The sequence below is a fragment of the Zootoca vivipara genome, chromosome 2, assembly GCF_965207765.1.
Source record: "Zootoca vivipara chromosome 2, rZooViv2.hap1.1, whole genome shotgun sequence".
Taxonomy (NCBI): domain Eukaryota; kingdom Metazoa; phylum Chordata; class Lepidosauria; order Squamata; family Lacertidae; genus Zootoca; species Zootoca vivipara.
The window spans coordinates 111,655,415-111,682,343 of NC_142584.1; the positions used below are offsets into that span (position 1 = coordinate 111,655,415).

Consider the following 26,929-nt stretch of genomic DNA (forward strand, 5'->3'; position numbering starts at 1 on the left):
TGTCCTTTAAGCAGGGTGGATTTGATTTAAATCAAACTGATTTAAATCACGATTTAAATCACGATTTAAATCACTAGTCAGTAAGGCTTGATTTAAATCATAGTTTTCTACATAAAGACTAATTCTTGCTGGTATAACTTTAATATGCAAGTAGATGAAGATTTTTAGAATAACAACTTTTCATATTAGTTTTTTTATCCCCAGTTTAATAGGTTAATCATTCATATTTGGACAACTTTACTGTTGTACTTAGGAAGGAGAAAAATAATCATTACCTTAACAATAAAATTACAGCATATGTTATTTGCTTAAACAAACATCCACGTTTGTTAACTAATTTGGCTAAAGAAAAAACTATATATATATATTTTAAGAAACTTAAGACTGTCAGCCCAGCCTACAAATGAAAAACTTAAATACTGTCCACTCCAAACAATCAGAAAAATATTGTTTCTATTCTATTCACTGAACTTATTGAAACTTAGCACTGAAGGGGTTGTTTCTGTATTCATAGGTTTGTAGAACAATAGGATTAAGGTCTTTTTCTCAACTCTGTTCATGTTATAACATTTTTGCTGTGAAGAAGAGGCATGTGATCTCTGTTGAGTCAAATTCAGTTTTGAGAACTGCAAAAGTAAACCAAGCATCTGTGATAATATCTTGTAGGCAGAGAAACTGCCCAATAATCTTACAAAAACCTCTGGAAGAGCATGACATTGTGAATGGATTAATGGAATTTATTTACCCAAAAAATTAAACATATACAACCTTATTCTACATAATTAAAAAACCAATCTTTATTTCATGATGGAATAACCTTTGGATGGTAATATATTTTCCTCAAAAAGCATTTTATTTAAAAAAAATCTTATTTAAATCAAAAAAATAGATTTAAATCAAAAAAATCCGATTTAAATAAAAGAAATCCGATATTTTTGATTTTTTTGTTTTTAAATCATTGATTTTTATCCACCCTGCCTTTAAGCCCACCAAACTGGGGAGGTGAATGCATTTATTGTGTTTTGTTACTACAGGATTGTTGTTCCTGTAGTGGAAATACAGTGGTACCTTGGTTTTCAAACAGCTTAGTTCCTGAACAACTCAGAACCCGAACACTGCAAACCCAGAAGTAGGTGTTCCTGTATATGAACTTTCCCTCAGAAACCAAACGTGCTCCTGGGCTTCCATTTTTACTGTTGTGCAGCTAATTTAAGTCCCCCCCCCTTGTGATTAAGGCTTTTCTCATTCCATTTGTTCCCTTGCACAACTAATTTAAGCCCCCCCCCCCCCATTGATATTAAAGCCGTTTCTGGATGCAGTGTTATGAGGTGACATTTGGTGCTTTAGGTTTTTCCTATTTTTTGCGTTTTTGTTTGTGTGGCTTCTCCATTTTTGACTGTGGCTTGTTTTTATGTTTTATGAGTGATTGGTTGAGTGAGTGAGTGACTGTGGAAAGGGATAAAAGCTCCCCACCCAAACAATGACTATCATCAGTGCAGGTACAAAAAAAATTAATTTTAATTTTTATCTACAATACTGTCTTATTTATTTTATGGTACAGAACATTGATTATTGTTTTTCATTTTCTGGATCAATGGTCTTCTTAGATAGTAAAATTCATGTTAAATTGCTGTTTTAGGGGTTGTTTTTAAAAGTCTGGAATGGATTAATCCATGTTGCATTACTTTCTAGGGGAAAGTGCGCCCTGGTTTTGAAATCTTCCCCCACTACTTTATGAAAGGGATTCAAGAAACAAAGAGTTGCTTTGGAGAAGGCCTCACGCCTTCATTCTTCCTGCCAAGAACTCCCTGCCATTTGTCTCCTCCCCATCTTTTCCTCTTTCTCCCTCCACCATCCATCCATCCCTGTCTCCATCTCCTCTTCCCTGGAACTCACCAGATCTCTCTGAGGGTCCTGGGAGGGAATGCTCAGAGGTTGTGGGGAGGGATGCAGGAGACAGCCTGACCAGGTCAACCGTCCATCTTCCTCCTTCCATCCTGGCCAGGTTTTCAGGTTCCGTCTCAGCTAGGTTTTCAGGTTCAGCTTCCTCAGGAGCCCAGAAGCCAGAGGAAGCTGCAAGCAAATCAAAACGTTAGCTGGGCTTTAAGAATCACTTCTAAAAAAGTTTATGGACAATTCAGATAAATGAAAACTGTGGAGAATGCATCAAAATGCCATGAAAGGAATGGGGGGAAGTCACAGGATTCAGGCTGATAAATGTATTATGGCCTAAACTTTTGTGGGCTGCAGTCTGACAAAGTGGACTCTTGACCAGGAAAGCTGGTGCCACTATAAACTTGTGAGTCCCTTTGTTGGCTTTGTGGGATTGTTCAGGGTGGCAGGAGAGGACATATTGTTTAATTAATATCCTTTCTAACTTGCGCTAGTATGTTCATTTACTTAGCACAATTTACATTTCTTTTCTCACACACAACAGAAATCTGGTTGCAGGCTTGTTATATCCTCTTACTATTATGCATTTCAATCTCCCTCAGATTGAATTATATGTTCCTGGATAAGATCCCCTTTTCAAATCCCTCATTAAAAGGATAAAGACACCATAGTATTATTCATAAGCAATAAAAAGAAAGTTTACTCATTATCAGGCAGAGCACAGTGTGATCCCTGAAGGCAGGCTTAAGGCTTAAAGTTACAAGCATATACAAACAGGTTTACCCCATATGTGGGTTGACCTAGTGACTGCAGTTAGCAGTCCGGGAAGTTCACATGATGAAAGGAAAATGGAAACGGAGAGAGTGGCAGCATGCCTTGGCCTTTTACCAGGTCTGGAAAGGTCACGCCCACCCACTAGTCACATGCAAGGAAGGATGCTCCAGGGCAGGAGGAACAAGAAGTTTCAACTGGCTGGACCAAACATTCCCTTGAATGTCCACTCTAAGAAAACAGGGAATGCTCCCAGTGGATTACATCCCACAGGCTTTGTGTACTTACTTTGAAATTTGTACCGAGCTTGTACCACACTATCTCCATGTAAGCTTAAAGGTAAAGGGACCCCTGACGATTGGGTCAAGTCTTGACCGACTCTGGGGTTGCGGCGCTCATCTCGCGTTATTGGCCAAGGGAGCCGGCGTACAGCTTCCAGGTCATGTGGCCAGCATGACAAAGCCGCTTCTGGCAAACCAGAGCAGCACACAGAAACGCCGTTTACCTTCCCGTTTGGAGTGGTACCTTTTTATCTACTTGCACTTTTGACGTGCTTTCGAACTGCTAAGTTAGCAGGAGCTGGGACTGAGCAACAGGAGCTCACCCCATCACAGGGATTCGAACCGCCGACCTTCTGATCAGGTTTAACCCACAGCGCCACCTATGTCCCCCATGTAAGCTTAGGGACGGACAAAATTACAAGGGCACTATAAATTATTATCCCACTTACTCTCACACACAACCCCAGTCTGTAAGATTGGCAAGTTTACACAATTTGCTTCTAATACTAATATATGAAGTATAAATAATTATGGGGAGCATAATTCACCCATTTTTTTGATTGATGTGCAATATCATTATCATCAATTAATTATGCAGTGGAAATAGCACCTAAAAGCCTGGAGGAAGAAAATCTGCCCCCACTATTTCATGAAAAGGATTAAAAAACAAAGAGCTACTTTGGAGAAGGCCTCACCCCTTCATTCTTCCTGCCAGGAACTCCCTGCCTTTTGTCTCCTCTCCATCTTTTCCTTTCTACCTCCACCATCCATCCATCCCTGTCCCCATCTCCTCTCCCCTGGAACTCACCAGATTTAATGCTCAGAGGTTGTGGGAATGCTCAGAGGTTGTGGGGAGGGATGCGGGAGACAGCCTGACCAGGTCAACCGTCCATCTTCCTCCTTCCATCCTGGCCAGGTTTGCAGGTTCAGCTTCCTGAGGAGGGCAGAAATCACAGCAAGTTGCAGCTTCCTGGGAGGGAGGAAGAAGCCAAGGGAGTCTCAGAGCCCCTGCAGGGATTCTCCTGCCCAAGACATTCTGCTGCCCCAGGAGAAGCCCCAACTGGGCATCCCTATCCCAAGAGCCCCCACCCATTTTCAAACACCTTTAGCAATTCCTTTCATCACCTCCCTTCCTTTTTAATTTTCGATATTCAATATTTATTGGTTTAAAATCAACACACACACAATGAAAGTGTATAAAAAGGAAAAAAGGAAAAGAAGAAAACAAAACAAAAAAGCACAATACATCTCTTACAAAAATAGAACAATGCATCACATATGCACAAAATTGTTCCAACCATCAACTTCCGACTTCCTTTATATGGGTTATTTCTTTTCTTAATTACTTGCCTCTATTTTTCAATAAACTTTATCTTGATTAAATCTTGTCTGAATTCTATATACCTTATTCAATTCCGAGAGCTATTCGAAGCATTCTAAAGTTTTTATATGGGGACACTGCTCTTTTAAATATTGTCTACAGATCTCCCATTCCTTTTTAAATTTTTGGGTTGATCGATCTCTGATCTTTTCCATCATCTATGCTACTTCTATATATTGAAGCATTTTTACTTCCACTCCTCTTTTGATGGAATTTTATCTTCTTTCTATCCCTTGGCAATCAGCATCCTCACTGCCATTGTTGCATACAAAAAGACCCCTTCCCAAGAGCCCCCGCCCATTTTCAAACAACATTGGCCATTCCTTTCACCCACCTTTCCCACCTCCCTTCCAAGGCTGGCATTGTATGCACATTAGTGGCCTGAGAGTAGATCTCTGGGAACTTAAGAGTTAATCTGCAATGGACTGCTCTGAATACATGGGTGGCCCTTGCAAGGAGAAGGAGGAAGCCCCTTGCATGCATCTGAACCCCCCTGGTAGAGGAGGTGGATCCGCCCACTGCTCCCTCTGCCCTCGCTGCCTCCTCCTCTGTCCTCCTGCCCGGCAAACACCATTTTCTCTTGTTGCTCAGGGGAGAGAGGCGGCTGATGGAAAGAGCCTTCAAACCCATCCATTTGCTCCTCTGCTCCCCCTCCTGTCCTTTTGGGAAACAGGAACTTTGGTCAGGAGTAATCAACTTAGATGGCAAGTTCCCAAGATAAGCACTTTGGAGCACTGCTTGCCAATATTATGTGCGTGTATGGACCTAGAGGATAACATACATGTTTATACCACGTGATTCATTAAAGTGGGCATTTCTTTAAAATTGAAGGCCATTTCTACAAACTGGAATACTTCTGCTGGCAGCCCTGTACAGGAAAGTTTTTGATGTTGATGTTTTAATGTGTTTTATTTTATTCCTTCCTAAATCTTTATTGCTATGCATGCTGATCAGACTCTATTCCAACCATCCCCTTTAATGCAACAGGGCCTCCTATTTTTACTGCTATTCTTTACATAGAGATGCATAACAGACATAACAGAATAAACGCAGTTGTGAAGGCCATAGATTGTTTAATGAGACTTACGCCTGGGAGAAGAGGAATGCTTTGGCCTGTTGCCTAAAGATAAGGTCCTACTCCGAGGGGTCTTCTGCCAGGGTACAGATATTAAAATCAAAATCCATAATGTTATTAAGGCGATCCTGGCTAGCATCGTTCCCTGCAACTCCCTTTGCACCAGATCCCTGCAGGAGGAAGCTTCTCTCTCCCCCCCCCCACTCCGTCTTCAAAGCCCCCATTTAAAAAACAGATCCCTTTCCTCCTTTCTCTTCTCCCCGTCCCGTGGCTTCTCATCCTGGACCCCCTCGCAAAGCCCCTTCCCTCCTTCCCCGGCATTGGCTTTGCACTCACCCGAAATCCTGGGCAGCGGGGGCGGGAATGGGAGCCCCCGCGCGGGAGGCAGGGAGTGATAGTGCTTAATTAGGAGGCTTAATTAGGAAGCAGCCCCCTCTTCTGCCTCTGCTTCCCGCCTCCTTCCCTTCCTCCTTTGCAAGCCCCGATTTTATCTCTGCTGGTGGAGCCGGAAGTGGAGGCAACTCTGAGGAGGAAGGAGAAGTTTCTCTCCACGCTCAGCCTCTTGTCTGTTATTTCATAATTGGGGGAAGGAAAACCTTGTAGCACCCAGTCCATGAGGAGACGGGGAAAGGAACGGGTGCATAGGGAATATGTTGTTGTTGTTTAGTCGTTTAGTCGTGTCCGACTCTTCGTGACCCCATGGACCATAGCACGCCAGGCACTCCTGTCTTGCACTGCCTCCCGCAGTTTGGTCAAACTCATGTTCGTAGCTTCGAGAACACTGTCCAACCATCTTGTCTTCTGACGTCCCCTTCTCCTAGTGCCCTCAATCTTTCCCAACATCAGGGTCTTTTCCAAGGATTCTTCTCTTCTCATGAGGTGGCCAAAGTATTGGAGCCTCAGCTTCACGATCTGTGAATATAAGCTCATACATTGCCCGCCGGACTGTGCTTGCTTTGGATCCCCGCTTTTGCAAGAACGTGTTACAGGTACCGTAGGTAGCCGTGTTGGTCTGGGTCGAAGTAAAATAAAAAAATTCCTTCAGTAGCACTTAGTTGGTCTTTAAGGTGCTACTGAAGGAATTTTTTTATTTTGCAAGAACGTGTTGTCCTCAATAAACTTTTTACTGCTTCCCCAATTTTGTTCAGATGGTATTTTAAGGAACGGGATCAAGTGTCTCAGGACCAACTTCTTACAATGTATGAAGTAAAAGTAAAGGCATCCGTGATCGTGGAGCTTACGGCAAAAACAAAAAAAAACAAAAAAACAAAACACCCTAATAACACTTCTGGGTAACTGAATATATTATTTTAATAAATATTTAAATGGAGAGCAAATTTTACCTTCACATTGTTAGGGAATTCACGGGGGGGCACATCTTTATTAAAAATATGTGTAAATGTATCCTTTCAACTTGACAGCTCAGGGAAGTTACCTAGTTTTAAAAATCATATAAAATCAACTCGTTTCCCCATTCCAACACTATTTTGCCCTTGAAAAGTGACTTCAGGAAGTGCCCAGAGGCACTTTGCTGAGCTGATTTTTGGCCAAGCTTAATCCCATCACCAGACCCACCCAGGTGACAGTCGATGCAAAGCCAGGACCTTATTGTTATTTCTCTGTGGATACTCAAGAAGTTCCTCCTGGTACTTATCACACATTTACTTTTGCCCTGAACCATTAACCCTTATTACAGGTAGGTAGCCGTGTTGGTCTGAGTCGAAGCAAAATAAAAAAATTCCTTCAGTAGCACCTTAAAGACCAACTAAGTTTTTATTTTGGTATGAGCTTTCGTGTACATGCACACTTCGTCAGATACCACCTTAAAGACCAACTAAGTTTTTATTTTGGTATGAGCTTTCGTGTGCATGCATGCTACTGAAGGATTTTTTTTATTTTCCATTAACCCTTATGTTAATCTTGTTTACCAGTATGTTAATATTGTATGTACCTCCCCTTTTCTGATGTTTAGCTATGTAACAGTGATGTAGGAATGACGCTTTTGAAATGCATTATGGGATTCAGGTGGGAAGTTTTAAAAGTTCTTGTAACCCTGTTCTCAGTGTCCAGTCTTGGCTTGAACCTGCTGCGCAGTAATAAACCTTGCTGTTTGCTCCGGATGGTGGCTGGACTCCTTCCTTTTCATTCCGCAGTGGACTGACGAGCTGGGTGGCAGAGCAGCCTCGCACCCAGATTTTTCCCTAACAGCATGTTCATGCAAACATGTTTCCACTCCAACCTCACTTAGTCCCCACTTCCACCTCAGCAGAGAGTTCTTTATACAGAAGTCTCCTGGACGTAAGTCTCTGTTTAGATTATAGGGAGGGATGACTCTCTGTCTACCTTATTGCATACTCATTACACTCTCTGTCTTTTGCAGTGTCCTGTATTCTCAAAGAAACACCAGAGACACAGGAACAGTGACATGCAGCAGCAGCAGCAAGAAAGATTAGCTGGGGATTTTGATCCACAAAAGGAGGAGGTTAAGCAGAATCCACCTCATGTAACCCTTAGGTGTGCTCAGCCTTCAGCTGCTTCATGACTCCACCTTGCATGAGAAAGAAGGATGGAGTTCCAGGAAACAGGAAGTGGTCCTTCAGCCAGCCAGGACATCTCACCATCACAGACAGATCCTGTCTCCTGCTGTGGTCAAGAGTGGACCTGGGATGGTCAAGAGAGGAGGGGAAGGGGCCAGGGACAGAAGGAATGGCAGGGCTCCAGATGCTGCCTTGACAGCAAGAGGAGCTCCTCTTCTGAGGCGAAAAGCATCAACATGGATGTTTGATTTTTGTCATGACTGCAAGGAAGGGGAGAAGAAAAGGTTAAAATAAACACACCACACATGGACACACTAAGAATTGAATGAAAATATAGCCCTGTCTGAGTGAATAGCCACTGGAGAGCGTAGTATGGGGTTAAGCTGTAATGCTCACCTGCCTCCCTGGATGAGTCTTTTCTTGGGGTCAGGGAGCTGGGGTGGTCAATCAACATGAAGTTCCCAGGTTACCTTTCTTTCTAGACAGCTATTCCGGCTCATCATTCCTCCCCATTTCTTTATGGAGGGGCAAAGGCAATGCACTTTGTATAGATGTAACTACAGCCAACACCTGGTATCTTCAGGGTGCGCCAAAGTGGCTTCCTTCTGCATTGTCAGCAAGTGACAACTGTCATGGAACAATCCCCAGTGTCTCTACAGAAAATCTTACTGATAGGCTTGTAGGGGCAGGGCAGAGGCAGTCTGCTAGCTGAATAGGTTTGAGGGCTATAAATGCCAAGAACCAAAGACTGAACTGGAATAAATGCGTAACCTACCTCAAGATTCTTTGTGGTTGTTTTGTGCTTTTACATTATCTAAATCTGCTGCAAAACAACAATAGAAATGAGCTGGAATATATACCTGAAGGAGCGTCTCCACCCCCATCATTCAGCCCAGACACTGAGATTCAGCGCCAAGGGCCTTCTGGCAGTTCCCTCACTGCAAGAAGCAAAGCTACAGGGAACCAGGCAAAGGGCCTTCTCGGTAGTGACGCCCGCCCTGTGGAACGCCCTTCCATCGGAGGTCAGGGAGTTAAACAACTACCTGACATTTAGAAAACACCTAAAGGCAGCCCTGTTTAGGGAAGTTTTTAATCTGTGATGTTTTAATGTATTTTTGTATTTGTTGGAAGCAGCCCAGAGTGGCGGGGGAAACCCAGCCAGATGGGCGGTGTATAAATAATAATAATAATAATAATAATAATAATAATAAAGAACTTGAGAAACCTGCCCTTCTGAATTCCTTGCATTTCATTGTCTGTCTGACTGACCTCACATTTTCTCTTTCCACCCATAAATATATGTGTGTTGTGTGTGTGTGTGTGTGTATGGCGAGAGAGAGAAATATATAGTTGTACTTCTTATTACGTCCACCTCTGGTTGTGTATCTTTTGGGATACACACACGGCAAATCCAGAGATATACTACTGGGTTTTTGCCTCTCGCGGGTGCACAGAAACACTCTAGCATGCCACACACGTGCACAGAAGCACTTTATTGCACCGCATGAGTGCGCAGAAGCAGTGCCTCTGCTTGCGGACTTTTCAGGTTACGCACGGACCCCTGGAACGAATTAAGTTCGTATCTGGATGGTCCACTGTAACTGCAACCTTAATTTCATACTTCATACATCTGACAAAGTACATTTCCAAACAATCTCTGTTTTGGGGTGGGATTCAGTCACACACAGGCAAATTCAGGTTGCATAATTAAAGCTGCATTGGAGTTCTTGCACAACAAACACACTTCCCCAAAAGACTGCAAGAAACAAAACAACCGGGTGAGGGGACCCACCAAACTATATAGTAGAATACGTGAGAATGAACTTTTTGAAACGGATCTGTTCTTTATTAAAGTTTTATGAACCTATTACCAGCAAAACCCCATTTTGAACAACAACAAAAGTAGATTATTAGCAACTGGTTGAAAGGAACCCAAACAAGCCATATTCACAAACAGAGGAATTTCAGGTGGGAATAATGGACTGACACACAGGAAATAGAATCATAGAATCATAGAATCATAGAATCATAGAGTTGGAAGAGACCACAAGGGCCATCCAGTCCAACCCCCTGCCAAGCAGGAAACACCATCAAAGCATTCCTGACAGATGGCTGTCAAGCCTCTGCTTAAAGACCTCCAAAGAAGGAGACTCCACCACACTCCTTGGCAGCAAATTCCACTGCCGAACAGCTCTTACTGTCAGGAAGTTCTTCCTAATGTTTAGGTGGAATTTTCTTTCTTGTAGTTTGAATCCGTTGCTCCGTGTCCGCTTCTCTGGAGCAGCAGAAAACAACCTTTCTCCCTCCTCTATATGACATCCTTTTATATATTTGAACATGGTTATCATATCACCCCTTAACCTTCTCTTCTCCAGGCTAAACATACCCAGCTCCCTAAGCCGTTCCTCATAAGGCATCGTTTCCAGGCCTTTGACCATTTTGGTTGCCCTCTTCTGGACACGTTCCAGCTTATCAGTATCCTTCTTGAACTGTGGTGCCCAGAACTGGACACAGTACTCCAGGTGAGGTCTGACCAGAGCAGAATACAGTGGTACTATTACTTCCCTTGATCTAGATGCTATACTCCTATTGATGCAGCCCAGAATTGCATTGGCTTTTTTAGCTGCTGCATCACACTGCTGACTCATGTCAAGTTTGTGGTCTACCAAGACTCCTAGATCCTTTTCACATGTACTGCTCTCAAGCCAGGTGTCTCCCATCCTGTATTTGTGCCTTTCATTTTTTTTGCCCAAGTGTAGTACTTTACATTTCTCCTTGTTAAAATTCATTTTGTTTGCTTTGGCCCAGTTGTCTAATCTGTTAAGGTCATTCTGAAGTGTGATCCTGTCCTCTGGGGTGTTAGCCACCCCTCCCAACTTGGTGTCATCTGCAAACTTGCTCAGGATTCCCTCAAGCCCATCATCCAAGTCATTGATAAAGATGTTGAACAAGACTGGGCCCAAGACAGAACCCTGTGGCACCCCACTAGTCACTACTCTCCAGGATGAGGAGGAGCCATTGATGAGCACCCTTTGGGTTCGGTCAGTAATCCAGCTACAAATCCACTGAATGGTAGCATTGTCTAGCCCACATTTTACCAGCTTCTTTACAAGAATATCATGGGGCACCTTGTCAAAGGCCTTGCTGAAATCAAGATAGGCTACATCCACAGCGTTCCCTTCATCTACCAGGCTTGTAATTCTGTCAAAAAATGAGATCAGATTAGTCTGACATGACTTATTTTTCAGGAACCCATGCTGACTTTTAGTGATCACAGAGTTTCTTTCTAGGTGCTCACAGACTGTTTGCTTAATGATCTGCTCTAGAATCTTTCCTGGTATTGATGTCAGGCTGACTGGGCGGTAATTGTTTGGGTCCTCTCTTTTCCCCTTTTTGAAAATAGGGACAACATTTGCCCTCCTCCAGTCTGCTGGAACTTCGCCTGTTCTCCAGGAATTTTCAAAGATTATTGCCAGTGGTTCTGAAATCACCTCTGCCAGTTCTTTTAATACTCTTGGATGTAGTTCATCTGGCCCGGGAGACTTGAATACATCTAAACTAGACAAGTATTCTTGTACTACCTCCTTACTTATTCTGGGCTGTGTTTCCCCTGCTGAATCATCTGCTCCATATTCTTCAGGTCGGGCGTTGTTTTCTTTCTTGGAGAAGACTGAGGCAAAGAAGGCATTGAGGAGTTCTGCCCTTTCTCTGTCCCCTGTTTGCATTTCACCATCTTCTCCTCTGAGTGACCCCACTGTTTCCTTGTTTTTCCTTTTGCTACGGACATACCCATAAAAGCCCTTTTTGTTGCTTTTAACCTCTCTAGCGAGCCTGAGTTCATTCTGTGCTTTAGCTTTTCTGACTTTGTCTCTACACGTGCTGGCTATATGTTTGAATTCCTCTCTGGAGATTTCCCCCCTTTTCCATTTTTTGTACATATCCCTTTTAAATCTTAACTCAGTCAAAAGTTCTTTAGATAGCCAGCCTGGCTTCTTTAGGCACCTTCCATGTTTCCGTCTCATTGGTATTGCCTGAAGTTGTGCTTTTAATATCTCCCTTTTAACAAACTCCCAACCATCATGAACTCCCTTCCCTTTTAGTATTACTGTCCATGGGATTTCACCCAGCGTTTCCCTAAGTTTTCTGAAGTCGGCTTTCTTAAAGTCTAGAATTTGGACCTTAGAATGCTTGGTTGCTCCTTTCCGCTGGATAATAAACTCCAGAAGAGCATGGTCACTCCCACCTAATGATCCTGCCACTTCTACCCCACTAACCAAGTCATCACTATTGGTTAGGACCAGATCTAAAATGGCTGATCCTCTTGTTGCTTCTCCCACTTTCTGGACAATGAAGTTGTCTGCAAGGCCAGTGAGGAATCTGTTCGACCTTATGCTCTTGGCTGAGTTTGACATCCAACAAATATCAGGATAGTTGAAATCCCCCATTACTACTATCTCACTTCCTTTGGAATGCTTGGCCATCTGTTCCAGGAAGGCATCATCTGTGTCCTCAGTTTGGCTTCGGGATCTATAGTAAACTCCCACAATGAGATCACTGTTGTTTTTCTCTCCCTTAATTTTGACCCAGATACTCTCAATTTGGCTTTGAAGTTTTAAATCCTGGATCTCTTCACAGGTATACATATCCCTAACATATAAAGCTACTCCTCCTCCTTTCCTGTTTGGTCTATTTCTCTTAAATAGATTGTATCCCTCTATTACTACATTCCAGTCATGAGACTCATCCCACCAGGTTTCAGTGATGCCTATTATGTCATATTTAGTTTGCTGTACCAAGAGCTCAAGTTCATCTTGTTTATTTCCCATGCTCTGTGCATTAGTATACAGACATTGAAGACCGTTGATCATTCCCCCATGTCTCTTATTTAAGGATATTTTCGTCCCACCACTAGGTCTGCATGCTGCTTGCTCCATTTGGTCCTTGACATTTGGATGATCATCTTCAGCATTTGATAGACTCCTACCTTCAGGACCACTGTCTCCCTCCCCCCCATAAGTCAGTTTAAAGCCCTCCTGATGAGGGAGGGCTTTAAACAAACACAGCTCTCTTTTAAAATACAAACACAGCTCTCTTTTCTGAGCAATACGAAGCATTGCAGGCAAAGTCCAGAATGCCAGATTCCAAGCTATCCAGATCAACAGTCTTCAGATACCTCTTGAAAAAGAGAGGATCGCCAAATAGCGTGGCCTCCAAGATAGAAAACAAACACTACCAACTTCTTTTCGACACATCCAGAGACTTGACAGTCATCTTCACTTCCCAGGAAATCTGGGAAACCTGAGTGTAAAATTCCATACATTTATGTGGTTTCACCCCTGTGTGAATTTGCTTGTGAAATTCTCCACCCCCATCATTTTGCCCAGAAACTGAGGTCCAGCGCTAAGGACCTTCTGCCTGTTCCCTCACTGCGGGAAGCAAAGCTACAGGGAACCAGGCAGAGGGCATTCTTGCTAGTGGCACCTGCCCTGTGGAATGCCCTCCCAACAGATGTCAAACAGATAAATAACTACCTGACATTTAGAAGACATCTGAAGGCTTCAGGGAAGTTTTTAATGTGTGACATTTTAATGTATTTTTAATCTTTGTTTGAAGCCAGCCAGAGTGGCTGGGGTACAAATAAATTGTTGTTGTTGTTGTCTCCACCCCCTCTGCAGCTCTTTCCACGTTTCATAAATCTGTGCTTTCCCCATGAGAGTTAGCTGATGTTTCCTAAGGTTCCATATTGACTAAAGCTTCTCCCGTGTGAGTTCACCAATGTAATGTAAGTTTATCCTTCCTGTTGAAGCTCTTTCCACATTCAATACATTTAAATGGTTTCTCCCCCGTGTGAGTTCGTTGATGTATTCTAAGGTTTCCACTTCCACTGAAGCTCTTTCCACATTCAATACATTTAAATGGTTTCTCCCCCGTGTGAGTTTGTTGATGTCTTCTAAGGTGTCCATATTGACTGAAGCTATTTCCACATTCAATACATTTAAATGGTTTCTCCCCCGTGTGAGTTCGTTGGTGTATTCTAAGGTTTCCATATTGACTGAAGCTATTTCCACATTCAATACATTTAAATGGTTTCTCCCCCGTGTGGGTTCGGTGGTGTGTTTTACTTTGACTGAAGCACTTTCCACATTCAATACATTTAAATGGTTTCTCCCCCGTGTGAGTTCGTTGATGTATTCTAAGTGCTCCACTTACACTGAAGCTCTTTCCACATTCAATACATTCAAATGGTTTCTCCCGTGTGAGTTCGCTGATGTATTCTAAGTGCCCTACTTCCACTGAACCTCTTTCCACATTCAATACATTCAAATGGTTTCTCCCCTGTGTGAGTTCGCTGATGTATTCTAAGTGTTTGATTTTCACTGAACCTCTTTCCACATTCAATACATTCAAATGGTTTCTCCCCCGTGTGAGTTCGCTGATGTATTCTAAGTGCCCAACTTACACTGAAGTTCTGTCCACATTCAATACATTTAAATGGTTTCTCCCCTGTGTGAGTTCGCTGATGTATTCTAAGTGTTTGACTTTCACTGAAGTTCTGTCCACATTCAATACATTTAAATGGTTTCTCCCCCGTGTGAATTCGTTGGTGTATTCTAAGGTATCCACTTCCGCTGAAGCTCTTTCCACATTCAATACATTTAAATGGTTTCTCCCCTGTGTGCGTTCGTTGATGTATTCTAAGGTATCCACTTCCGCTGAAGCTCTTTCCACATTCAATGCATTTAAATGGTTTCTCCCCCGTGTGAATTCGTTGATGTATTCTAAAGTGTCCATATTGAGCGAAGCTCTTTCCACATTCAATACATTCAAATGGTTTCTCCCCTGTGTGAGTTTGTTGATGTATTCTAAGGTTTCCACTGCTACTGAATCTCTTTCCACATTCAATACATTCAAATGGTTTCTCCCCTGTGTGAGTTTGTTGATGTCTTCTAAGTGTTCCACTGTGACTAAAGCACATCCCACATTCCATGCATTTAAACTTTTCCTTTGTTCTTCCCAATGAATTCACAGATGGCTCCATAGAATTTTGGCTATCATCTTCCTCACCTGTTTGGGAGTCTGGGAGGAGAGAGAATCCTGTTAGACTTTCAAGAAAGACAAGAAAGAAACTGAACACACACCAATCCCAATTCTCTTATTTTAACACTGTTTCCTTTCTCCACTGTCCTCTCTATGTTCCAAAATTTCAGGAATGCAGATGAGAAAATGGCAAGAACAACACAATAACTCCACTCACTCTTAATAAACTGCATTATTTTATAATCTATGTTGGAATTAGCTTGATTAGGCACCCTAGTCCAGCATCTTGTTCTCACAGTGGCCAACCAGGATTTGAGCAAAAGAGCCCTCTGCCTTCCTGTGCTTTCCAGGAACTAGTATTAAGAAGCATTATTGCCTAGGACCGTGATGGCAGAGCAGAGCACAGATATCAAACTAATCCTCTTTTTCAAGCTATCCAAGTTGTTGGCCATCACTGTCTCCTGTAGGATGGAAGTCCATAGATTGAAAAAATAGAAATACAACCAAGAACGCTTTTGGACCAGAACTCAATATTTCTTGAACTAAAAGGTGAGAAAAATACTTCATTTAGAGAATTGCTCATATTTTAGGCAATAGAATGAAAGGTGTTTTAGCAGAAAAAATTCATCACATTCAGGCCTGCTTTCTACCAGGACATCAGATGAAGGAGAATATAAGGAATATCATAGATATTATTGAATATTTGGATGTAAGAAATGAGAAAAAAGCGGCCTTAATATTTTTTGATGCTGAAAAGGCTTTTGATAACGTTTCATGGGCTTTTATGAAAAAGATATAGAAAAAAAAGAATTTTGGGGAAGCATTTGGGAGAGGAATTGATGCAATTTATTCTTACCAACAGGCCATGCTGATTGTTAATAAGGTTAGAACAGAAAAGTGTAAAATAATGAAGGGGACAAGGATACCCCTTATCACCATTATTATTTAATTTGGTATTAGAGGCCCTGGCAAGAGAGAAAGAGCAGAGAAATTAATTAGAGGTATAACAGTAGGAAATAAAGCATATAAATTAAAAGCTTTTGCAGTTAACCTTGTAATTACAGTGAAGGATCCCAAAAATACTCTACCGAAGTTGGTAGAAAAGATACAGGACTTCGGGCAGGTCGCAGGCTTTAAACTAAACAAGAATAAGACTAAGCTTTTGGTAAAAAACACGATGGAGCAAGACAAAAAGGAATAACAACAGAAAACAAAGTTAGTTTTACATAAAAAGTCAAATACTGAGAGATTTGTTTGACAGCTAAGAATATTAATATTTTTAAAGACAATTACAAGAATGTGCAGAAAGAAAGAAAAAGAGATTTAGAGATATGGGGAAGAATGAGTTTATCGTTTTGTGAAAGAATATCAGCAATAAAAATGAATGTATTGCCAAAAATGTTATTTTTATTCCAATCAGTCCCGGCAATAGGCAACGCAGGATGCTTTGAAAAATGGCAAGAAGATATATCTAGGTTTATCTGGAACGGGAAGAAACAAAGGATAGAAAATAAATTATTAACAGATGTAAGAGAGAAAGGCAGAAATAATGGTAATCTTAAAACCAAAGAAAGACCCTAAAGCTCGTATAGACCTATTAGGTCTATTAAACTAAGATTATAAAATCTTTGCCAAAATTATGGTAAACAGGCTAAAAAATGTAATCCCTCAAATAATAATCAAAGACCAATATGGATTTGTTAAGGGTAGGAATATCACACACCCAATTAGAAATATTATTAATCTAATATATCACAGACAAGGAAAAAAGTTTGGGCTACTGAAATTAGACGTCTTTAAAACATTTGATACACTCTCACAGGAATTTTTATGGGAAATAATGACAAAATATGGAATAGGAGAGGTTTTTCGGTTTGCAATTCAAGAACTATATAAGGAAGTAACAGCAGCAGTGAGAGTTAACGGTGAATACTCCCAACCTTTCCCAATATACAGAGGAGTTCGACAGGGGTGTCCTCTTTCGCAGTTCCTATTTATAATGGCTATAGAACAACTAGCGGAAAGGATGAGGAACTCTGGAAGGATAGAGGGCTATAAGATTGGGAAAGAGGAGATGAAAATCAATTTGTTTGCAGACGATATTCATAGAATTGGAAGAGACCACAAGGGCCATCCAGTCCAACCCCCTGCCAAGCAGGAAACACCATCAAAGCATTCCTGACAGATGGCTGTCAAGCCTCTGCTTAAAGACCTCCAAAGAAGGAGACTCCACCACACTCCTTGGTAGCAAATTCCACTGCCGAACAGCTCTTACTGTCAGGAAGTTCTTCCTAATGTTTAGGTGGAATCTTCTTTCTTGAAATTTGAATCCATTGCTCCGTGTCCGCTTCTCTGGAGCAGCAGAAAAGAATCTTTCTCCCTCCTCCATATGACATCCTTTCATATATTTGAACATGGCTATCATATCACCCCTTAACCTTCTCTTCTCCAGGCTAAACATACCCAGCTCCCTAAGCCGTTCCTCATAAGGCATCGTTTCCAGGCCTTTGACCATTTTGGTTGCCCTCTTCTGGACACATTCCAGCTTGTCAGTATCCTTCTTGAACTGTGGTGCCCAGAACTGGACACAGTACTCCAGGTGAGGTCTGACCAGAGCAGAATACAGTGGTACTATTACTTCCCTAGATCTAGATGCTATACTCCTATTGATGCAGCCCAGAATTGCATTGGCTTTTTAAGCTGCTGCATCACACTGCTGACTATGATATTATTGTAATCATAACAAATCCTAAGGAAGGGATAAAAGAAATAAAGATAATATTAGAAGATTTTGAGGAATACTCCGTATTAGGGGTAAATAACAAAATCAGAAATAATGTATTTTAATGTGAATCTAGCGGGGGAAAAGTAATGAACAACATAACAGGTATGGGCCTGGGGACTAAAATAATAAAATACTTGGGTATCGAACTCTGCAGAAATATTAACAAGACTGCAGAACTCAACTATAGGAATCAAGATTACTAAAATATTATGGGTCCCTAAGTTGAGCTATCTCTTTCAAGCTATTCCATTAGAGATGAGAAAACAGCAAATGGAACAATGGAATTGTGAGATAAGAGAATGGATATTCGGAAGTAAAAAATCAAGGATACAAAAGAGATTTGTGTACAATCACAAATCAGAACTAGGGTGGGGCCTCTCAAATATTTACAATTATTATAAAGCTGTTCAATTAAAAACTTTACTAGAAATTGCAGTTGAAAACAAACAAAAGTGGATGAAATTTGAGACGAAGTAAACAATGGCGCAGGAAGATTTGGAATTTTCACAAATAATGTAATCAAAGACTCGAAATCTGCAATAGGACCCAGGAAATTGGCATTAGGTACAATGAAAAAAAATATGAATGAATTCCTATGCCCCACAAATAACCCAGAGATGCATTATAAATAAGAGGACACATTCAACTCATGTAAAAACATGCTGATTCCTGGACCGTCCGTGGGCCAGATTTAGAAGGTGATTGGGCCGCATCCGGCCCCCGGACCTTAGTTTGGGAGCCCTGGCCTAAGCTTTTGTGGGCTGCAGTCTGACAAAATGGACTCTTGACCAGGAAAGCTGGTGCCACTATAAACTTGTGAGCCTCTTTGTTGGCTTTGTGTACTTATTTTGAAATTTGAACCAAGGTTGAACCGCATAATCTCCATGGAAGCTAAGGAATGGACAAAATTACAGGGGCGCTATAAATTATTCCACTCATTCACTCACCCAACCCTAGTCTTTAAGATTGGTAAATTTGCACAATTGGCCTATAATTCTGGCCACCCTTGGTCTTTGTGTGCTCAATCCTATGTGTAGAGCCTCCAGCCACATGAATTGTGTATCATGATACTGGGTCCTTTGTCCACCAAACTGGGGAGGTGCATGCATTTATTGTGTTTTGATGCTGGTGGAATGTATCATTCTGACCCAGTCTATAAAAAATAAAACTAATAGAAACTATTTCAATATATAAATTATAAATAATTATGGGGAGCATTTCCATAGCCCCCTTCACCTATTTTTGGTTTGTTGTTCCTGCAGTGGAAATACAGTGGTACTGTATCTCGGTTTTCGAACAGCTGAGTTCCTGAACAACTCGGAACCGAAACACTGCAAACCCAGAAGTGCTGTTCCTCTATTAGAACTTCGCCTTGGAAACCGAACGTGCTCCTGAGCGTCCATTTTTACCGTTCCACAGCTAATTTAAGCCTCCCCCCCTAAAAAAAACGACATTAAAGCAGTTTCTGGTTGCAGTGTTCTGAGGTGACAGTGCTTTAGTTATTTTCCTATTTTTTTGCGTTTTTGTTTGTGTGGCTTTATCATTTTTGACTGTGGCTTGTTTTTATGTTTTATGTTTGATTGAGTGAGTGACTGTGGAAAGGGATAAAAGCCCCCCATCCAAACAATGACTATCATTAGTACAGGTATAAAAAAATGAATTTTAATGTTTATGATCTACAATACTGTCTTATTTGTTTTATGGTAGAGAACATTATTGCTTTCATTTTATGGATCAATGGTCTTGTTAGATAGTAAAATTCATATTAAATTGCTGTTTTAGTGGTTGTTTTTAAAAGTCTGGAACAGATTAATCCATTTTGCATTCCATTCTTTTTCCTTTTTAAAAAATATATTTATTCGTTTTCCAATTTATCAAATCACAAAAAACAAAAATACAAAAAACAAAACAAAAATAAAACATAAAAAAGAAAAGCATATAAATTCTTACATTATTATTCTTAACATTGTAGACTTCCTCGATTCACCTCTCACTGGGTCCAGATTAAGATCCCATTTAGGCAATTTTAATCTTATATCTTAAATCATTCTAACACAATGGCGCGATTCATATTTCCAAAAGCATCAAAAATCAAGTTTTTATCTGATCTAATTATAGTCTCCTTTTAAAATCTTCTTCATGGTTTAAAAATCTTGTGACTATGAAAAGTGCATTTATTAAACTTCATATACACATTCTTTACATATTTTACGCTATCTTCACAACTGACAGTTCTCAGCCTCAAAGAGGTAAACAAATTCCTTTCTATTGTAACGTCATAATGGTGGCTCGCTGATCCCTCCAGGGACGCGACTCCAGCTTCCAGGGGGACCTTCCCCCGACCAAACTGAAAACTTTTTGCTGGGATTTTAGTAAATTTAAACCTTCTCCCCTTTACCCTTCCTCGGGAGAAGGGTTTAAGTCCAATCCTTGGTAAATTGGATGATTCCTTTCAATCTTACCGGCTACAGGCAAATTAACTGTGTTACAGTTCTCTCAATGGGGGGAAATTGACGTCCTGTTTAAATTTCCTCCCGTGGCCAATTCTTTCCAATTCAAAATTTATTTTTTTCTCATTTTGCATTACTTTCTATGGGAAAGTGCGCCCTGGTTTTGAAAGGATTTGGTTTTGGAAGTCTTCCGGAACCGATTAAGTTTGAGAACCAAGGTACCACTGTAACTCCTAAGATTTAGAAGCCTGGAGGAAGAAAATCTGCCCCCACTACTTAATGAAAAGGATTCAAAAAACAAAGAGCTGTTTAAGAGGCCTCACCCCTTCATTCTTCCTGCCAGGATCTCTCTGCCTTTTGTCTCCTCTCTATCTTTTCCTCTTTCTCCCTCCACCATTCACCCATCCATCCCTGTTCCCATTTCCTCTCCCCTGGAACTCACCCGATTTCTCCAAGGGTCCTGGGAGGGAATGCTCAGAGGTTGTGGGGAGGGATGCAGGAGACAGCCCGACCAGGTCAACCGTCCATCTTCCTCCTTCCATCCTGGCCAGGTTTTCAGGTTCAGCTTCCCAAGGAGCCCAGAAGCCAGAGCAAGCTGCAAGCAAATCAAAACGATAGCTGGAATTTAAGAATCACTTCTAAAGAAGTTTATGGACAATTTAGATAAATGAAAACTGTGGAAAATGCATCAAAATGCCAAGAAGGGAATGGGGGGAAGTAACGAGATTCAGGCTGATAAATGTATTATGGCCTAAGCTTTTGTGGGCTGCAGTCTGACAAAGTGGACTCTTGACCAGGAAAGCTGGTGCCACTATAAACTTGTGAGTCTCTTTGTTGGCTTTGTGGGAATGCTCAGGGTGGCCGGAGGGGACATATTGTTTATTAATATCCTTCCTAACTTGCGCTAGTACAGTAATACCTCGGTTTACGAACGTGATCCATTCCGGATCGCAGTTCGTAACCCGAATAGTTCGTAACCCGAACGCGATGCGCAGCGCCATTTTGCGCATGTGCAGATCGCGCATGCGTGCGCTGCTTCTGCGCGCGCACGGCGAAAACACTTCCGGGTTTGCGCAATTCGTAACCCGAACTGTTCACAAACCGAGGTGTTCGTAACCGGAGGTACGACTGTATGTTCATTTACATTCCTTTTCTCACACACAGCAGAAATCTGGTTGCAGCCTTGTTAGACCCACTTACTATTATGCAATTCAATCTCCCTCAGATTGAATTATATGTTCCTGGATAAGATCCCCTTTTCAAATCCCTCATTAAAAGGATAAAGACACCATAGTATTATTCATAAGCAATAAAAAGAAAGTTTACTCATTATCAGGCAGAGCACAGTGTGATCCCTGAAGGCAGGCTTAAGGCTTAAAGTTACAAGCATATACAAACAGGTTTACCCCATATGTGGGTTGACCTAGTGACTGCAGTTAGCAGTCCGGGAAGTTCACATGATGAAAGGAAGATGGAAAAGGATAGAGTGGCAGCATGCCTTGGCCTTTTACCAGGTCTGGAAAGGTCACGCCCACCCACTAGTCACATGCAAGGAAGGATGCTCCAGGGCAGGAGGAACAAGAAGTTTCAACTGGCTGGACCAAACATTCCCTTGAATGTCCACTCTAAGAAAACAGGAAATGTTGTATTTGACTGCTCCCAGTGGATTACATCCCACAGGCTTTGTGTACTTACTTTGAAATTTGTACCGAGCTTGTACCACAGTATCTCCATGTAAGCTTAAAGGTAAAGGGACCCCTGACCATTAGGTCCAGTCGTGACCGACTCTAGGGTTGTGGCGCTCATGCTTTCGAACTGCTAGGTTGGCAGGAGCTGGGACTGAGCAACGGGAGCTCACCCCATCGCAGGGATTCGAACCTCCGACCTTCTGATCAGCAAGCCCTAGGCTCTGTGGTTTAACCCACAGCGCCACCTGTATCCCCCATGTAAGCTTAGGGACGGACAAAATTACAAGGGCACTATAAATTATTATCCCACTTACTCTCACACACAACCCCAGTCTGTAAGATTGGCAAGTTTACACAATTTGCTTCTAATACTCGCCACTCTTGGTCTTCATATGCCCAATCCTATGTGTAGAGCCTCCAGCCACAGGAATCCTCTATCATGATAATGGCTCCTTTGTCCCTTAAGCCCACCAAACTGGGGAGGTGCATGCATTTATTGTGTTTTGATGCTGGTGGAATGTATCATTATATAATAATAATAATAATAATAATAATAATAATAATAATAATAATAATAATAATAATTTATTTATACCCCGCCCATCTGGCTGGGTCTCCCCAGCCATACCGGGCGGCTTCCAACAGAAAAGTAAAACACAGTAATCTATTAAACATTATAAGCCTCCTTCTGACGTTTCTATAAAAAATGGAAGTAACAGATACAATTTAAATATATGAAGTATAAATAATTATGAGAAGCATTTCCATAGCCCCCTTCACCCATTTTTTGGATTGATGTGCAACATCATTATCGTCAATTAATTCTGCAGTGGGAATAGCACCTAAGATTTAAAAGCCTGGAGGAAGAAAATCTGCCCCCACTACAGGTACTTTATGAAAAGGATTAAAAAAACAAAGAGCTACTTTGGAGAAGGCCTCACCCCTTCATTCTTCCTGCCAGGAACTCTCTGCCTTTTGTCTCCTCTCCATCTTTTCCTCTTTCTTTCTCCCTCCACCATCCATCTATCCATCCCTGTCCCCATCTCCTCTCCCCTGGAACTCACCAGATTTCTCCCAGGGTCCTGGGAGGGAATGCTCAGAGGTTGTAGGGAGGGATGCGGGAGACAGCCTGACCAGGTCAACCGTCCATCCTCCTCCTTCCATCCTGGCCAGGTTTTCAGGTTCAGCTTCCTGAGGAGTACAGAAATCACAGCAAGTTGCAGCTTCCTGGGAGGAAGGAAGAAGCCAAGGGAGTCTCAGAGCCCCTGCAGGGATTCTCCTGCCCAAGACATTCTGCTGCCCCTGGAGAAGCTCCAATTGGGCACCCCCATCCCAAGAGCCCCCATCCATATTCAAACACCTTTAGTAATTCCTTTCATCACCTCCCTTTTTTATTTTCGATATTCAATCTTTATTGGTTTAAAATCAACACACACACACACACACAGTGAAAGTGTATAAAAAGGAAAAAAACAAAACAAAAAAGCACAATAAATCTCTTCCAAAAACAGAACAATGCATCCTTGCTGGGAGCCACCCGCAGAAGAGGCAGGTAAGAGGCGCTGAGTCCCAACATGAGGGGCAGAAGTGAGTTGATGCAGAGTAGGCCCAAAAAAGAAAAAAGATTCTAATTTTCGGAATGATTGTATAGTGGTCTTCCAAACAAAGGATCAAAGAGATAAGATATTAGGCCATCACTACCAGAAAAAATTGGAAGTTCTCCAGCATACAATAATTTTGTTTAAAGAAATTCCTAAATTCTTTTTATCTAAGAGAAATAGATATACAGACCTGACAACGATTTTGACAAGGAAAAATATTTTTTTTAAGTGGAAATTTCCAGAAGGCCTGGCATTTAAATATAAACAAAAAGAGTATAAGATCCGATCGGTGGAGGACAAAAGAAGATTTCTGGAAAGTCACGCAGAGGATTTTAAATCATCAATTGGAGGAGACCAAGGTTTGGGAGCAGGTGCTGGACCAGGAGCATTCGATTTAGAGCTGCTGGCTGGAGTAGGAGCTGGGATTGGTGCTGGGCCAGGGGAAGACGTTTAAATTACAAAGCAAGATAAGATGGCGTTAAGAGTACTTTCGTGGAATGTGAATGGACTAAATTCAAGCGTTAAAAGAAGGAAGATTTATCATGTAGTTAAAAAGCAGAATTTGGATATTATTTGTTTGCAAGAGACCCATGTAATCAGGACTCATAGAAAAATTTTACAAAATAAATCATTGGGCCAAGAGTTTATATCTGCTGATAAAGTTAAGAAAAGAGGGGTAGTCATTTATGTAAAGGAAAAATATAATCCTAAATTGCTGTTTAAGGATGAAATAGGGAGATATATTGCAGTGGAAATATCCCTGCAAGGCGAAAAATGTTTGATACTTGGAATTTATGCACCAAATGAAGCTAAATCAGACTTTTTCAAGAATATACATACTGCGTTGTTGGACTATTTGGATTATAAGATTATAATGATGGGAGACTTTAATGGGGCCGTATCGACAATGATGGACAGAACTCAAAGACAAAAAATATCTAATGATGGTAAGCTTCCAAAAACATTTTTTGATTTGGTAGAGAACCTAGATTTGGTAGATGTTTGGAGGCTAAGAAATCCATTGGAAAAAGAGTTCACTTTTTTCTCGGACTCGCAAAAGTCAGGAAGTAGATTGGACTACATCTGGATTACAAAGGACCTATGTCCAAAAGTGACAAAAAGCGAGATATGCCCCAGAACTTATTCAGACCACAACGCAGTTCTAATGGAGATGAAACAGTACCAGCAGGGTTCTTTTAGATGGAGAATGAATGACTCTTTATTGAGAAATGACCAGATAATTAGTAAGGCCCAGAAGATGATGAAAGATTATTTCGAATTAAATTTGAATAAAGGACAAAATATTACAGTGGTTTGGGATGCCAGCAAAGCAGTAATGAGAGGATTTTTGATTCAACAGAATACAATTTGGAAGAAGAAGAGAAATGAAAAGAAGGAAAATATTTTGGACAAATTGAAAGAAATGGAAAAAAATTTGAGAGATAATCCGAAAAGTCAAGAAGTACAAAAAGAGATAAAAGCTTTGCAGGTACAGTATTCCCAAATAATAAATGAAGAAATTGAATGGAAAATTAGAAGAATGAAGCAAAGATCGTTCGAATCGGCTAATAAATGTGGGAAACTGTTGGCCTGGCAATTGAAGAAAAGACAAAAAGAGAATACTATCATAAAGATTATGGAAGAAGGAAAATCTATTGAGAACCCTGCAGAGATAAGGAAATGTTTTACAAAATATTACAAACAGCTATATAAAAGGGAAAAAGAAGATTTAGATGGGATAGAGAAATTCATAAAAGAAAATGGGCTGCAGAAAATTCCAGTACGACAAAAGAACCTACTGAATGGACTGATTACAAGACAAGAGATCGAAATGGCAATTCAAGAACTGAAAAGTGACAAAGCCCCAGGACCGGATGGACTTACCTCCAAGTACTATAAAACATTAAAAAACTGGTTGATACAACCATTAATGGAGGTAGCAAATGAGATTTTAGGGGGGGGCAAAGCACCAGAGACTTGGAAAGAAGCTTTTATCTCTCTGATACCAAAACCGGATGTGGATAAGACCCAGGTTAAGAATTATAGACCAATCTCCTTATTAAATGTGGACTATAAGATATTTGCTAGTATTTTGGCGTCTAGATTGAAAAGGGTGTTGAAAGACTTAATTCATAAAGACCAGGCAGGATTCCTGCCTGGAAGACACATGAAGGACAATGTAAGATTTATAATAGACATTTTAGAGAGACTGGAAGTGAAAATAAACACTAAAGCAATGTTAATCTTTGTGGACGCCGAAAAAGCCTTTGACAATATTTCTTGGAATTTTATGAAAAGAAATTTTGAAAAAATGGAGGTTGGCCAAAATTTTGTTAATGGGCTTAATGGAATCTATTCTGAGCAAAAAGCGAAGATTATTGTAAATAATGTGGTATCAGATGAGATAAGAATTGAGAAAGGAACAAGACAAGGGTGCCCACTCTCCCCCCTGCTATTTATTTCTGTCCTAGAGGTTTTGCTGAATATGATAAGGAGCGATGAAGGTGTCAAAGGGATTACAGTGGGTTCGAAACAATATAAGTTAAAGGCCTTTGCAGACGATTTAGTATTGACTTTGCAGAATCCCGAACAGAGTGCAGTGAGAGCACTGCAGATAATTCAAGAATTTGGCAGTGTGGCGGGTTTTAAGCTGAACAAAGGGAAAACTAAAGTATTGGATAAAAATCTGACATTACAAGAGAGACAGAATGTAGAGCAATGCACAGGACTGAAGTGTGTAAAAAAGGTGAAATATCTAGGAGTTAATATGACGTCAAAAAATTTGAACTTGTATAAAGACAATTATGAGAAATTATGGAAAGAAATCCAGAGAGATTTGGAAGTATGGACGAGGTTAAATTTGTCTTTAATGGGTAGAATAGCAACTGTTAAAATGAATGTTTTGCCGAGAATGTTGTTTTTATTTCAGGCCCTACCGATAGTTGATAATATGAAATGTTTTCAAGAATGGCAGAAGATATTGTCTAAATTTGTCTGGCAGGGGAAGAAACCAAGAATTAAATATAAACTTTTGACTGATGTTAAAGAGAGAGGAGGATTTTCCATGCCGGACTTAAAGATTTATTTTGAAGCTGCTGCCTTTTGTTGGTTGAAAGATTGGTTTTTGTTAGATAATGATGATTTGTTGGATTTAGAGGGTCACGACAACGCATTTGGTTGGCATGCATATTTATGGTATGATAAAGTGAAATTGCATAAAGGTTTTAAAAACCATATAATTAGGAAATCACTGTTTAATGTCTGGATGAGATATAAGGACTTGTTGGAAAGGAGAACTCCTAGGTGGATCTCACCACTTGAGGCAAAGAAACCTAAAAGGACAAATATGGATGAGAATAGGTTGAAATACAAAGATATCTTGATGGAAGTGGGAAACCACTTTAAGTTAAGACCATACGAACAACTGAA

General features: G+C 41.0%; 2 protein-coding genes across 2 annotated transcripts in view; both read right to left on the reverse strand.

Annotated features, from left to right (window-relative positions):
- The window catches only part of LOC118079168 (uncharacterized), an 88,972-nt gene that overhangs the window by 33,541 nt on the left and 28,502 nt on the right, over window positions 1–26,929 (reverse strand). Inside the window, exon 3 of the mRNA XM_088663480.1 lies at window positions 1,897–2,073. Within this exon, the coding sequence (XP_088519606.1) occupies window positions 1,897–2,073 (177 nt within the window). The remainder of the gene's footprint in view (window positions 1–1,896; window positions 2,074–26,929) is intronic.
- Window positions 13,502–14,394, reverse strand: LOC148687071 (uncharacterized; the record flags this gene model as incomplete). Its single annotated transcript, XM_088663662.1, has 1 exon — window positions 13,502–14,394. A coding segment is annotated over one exon (687 nt), but the record flags the coding sequence as incomplete, so codon positions are not given.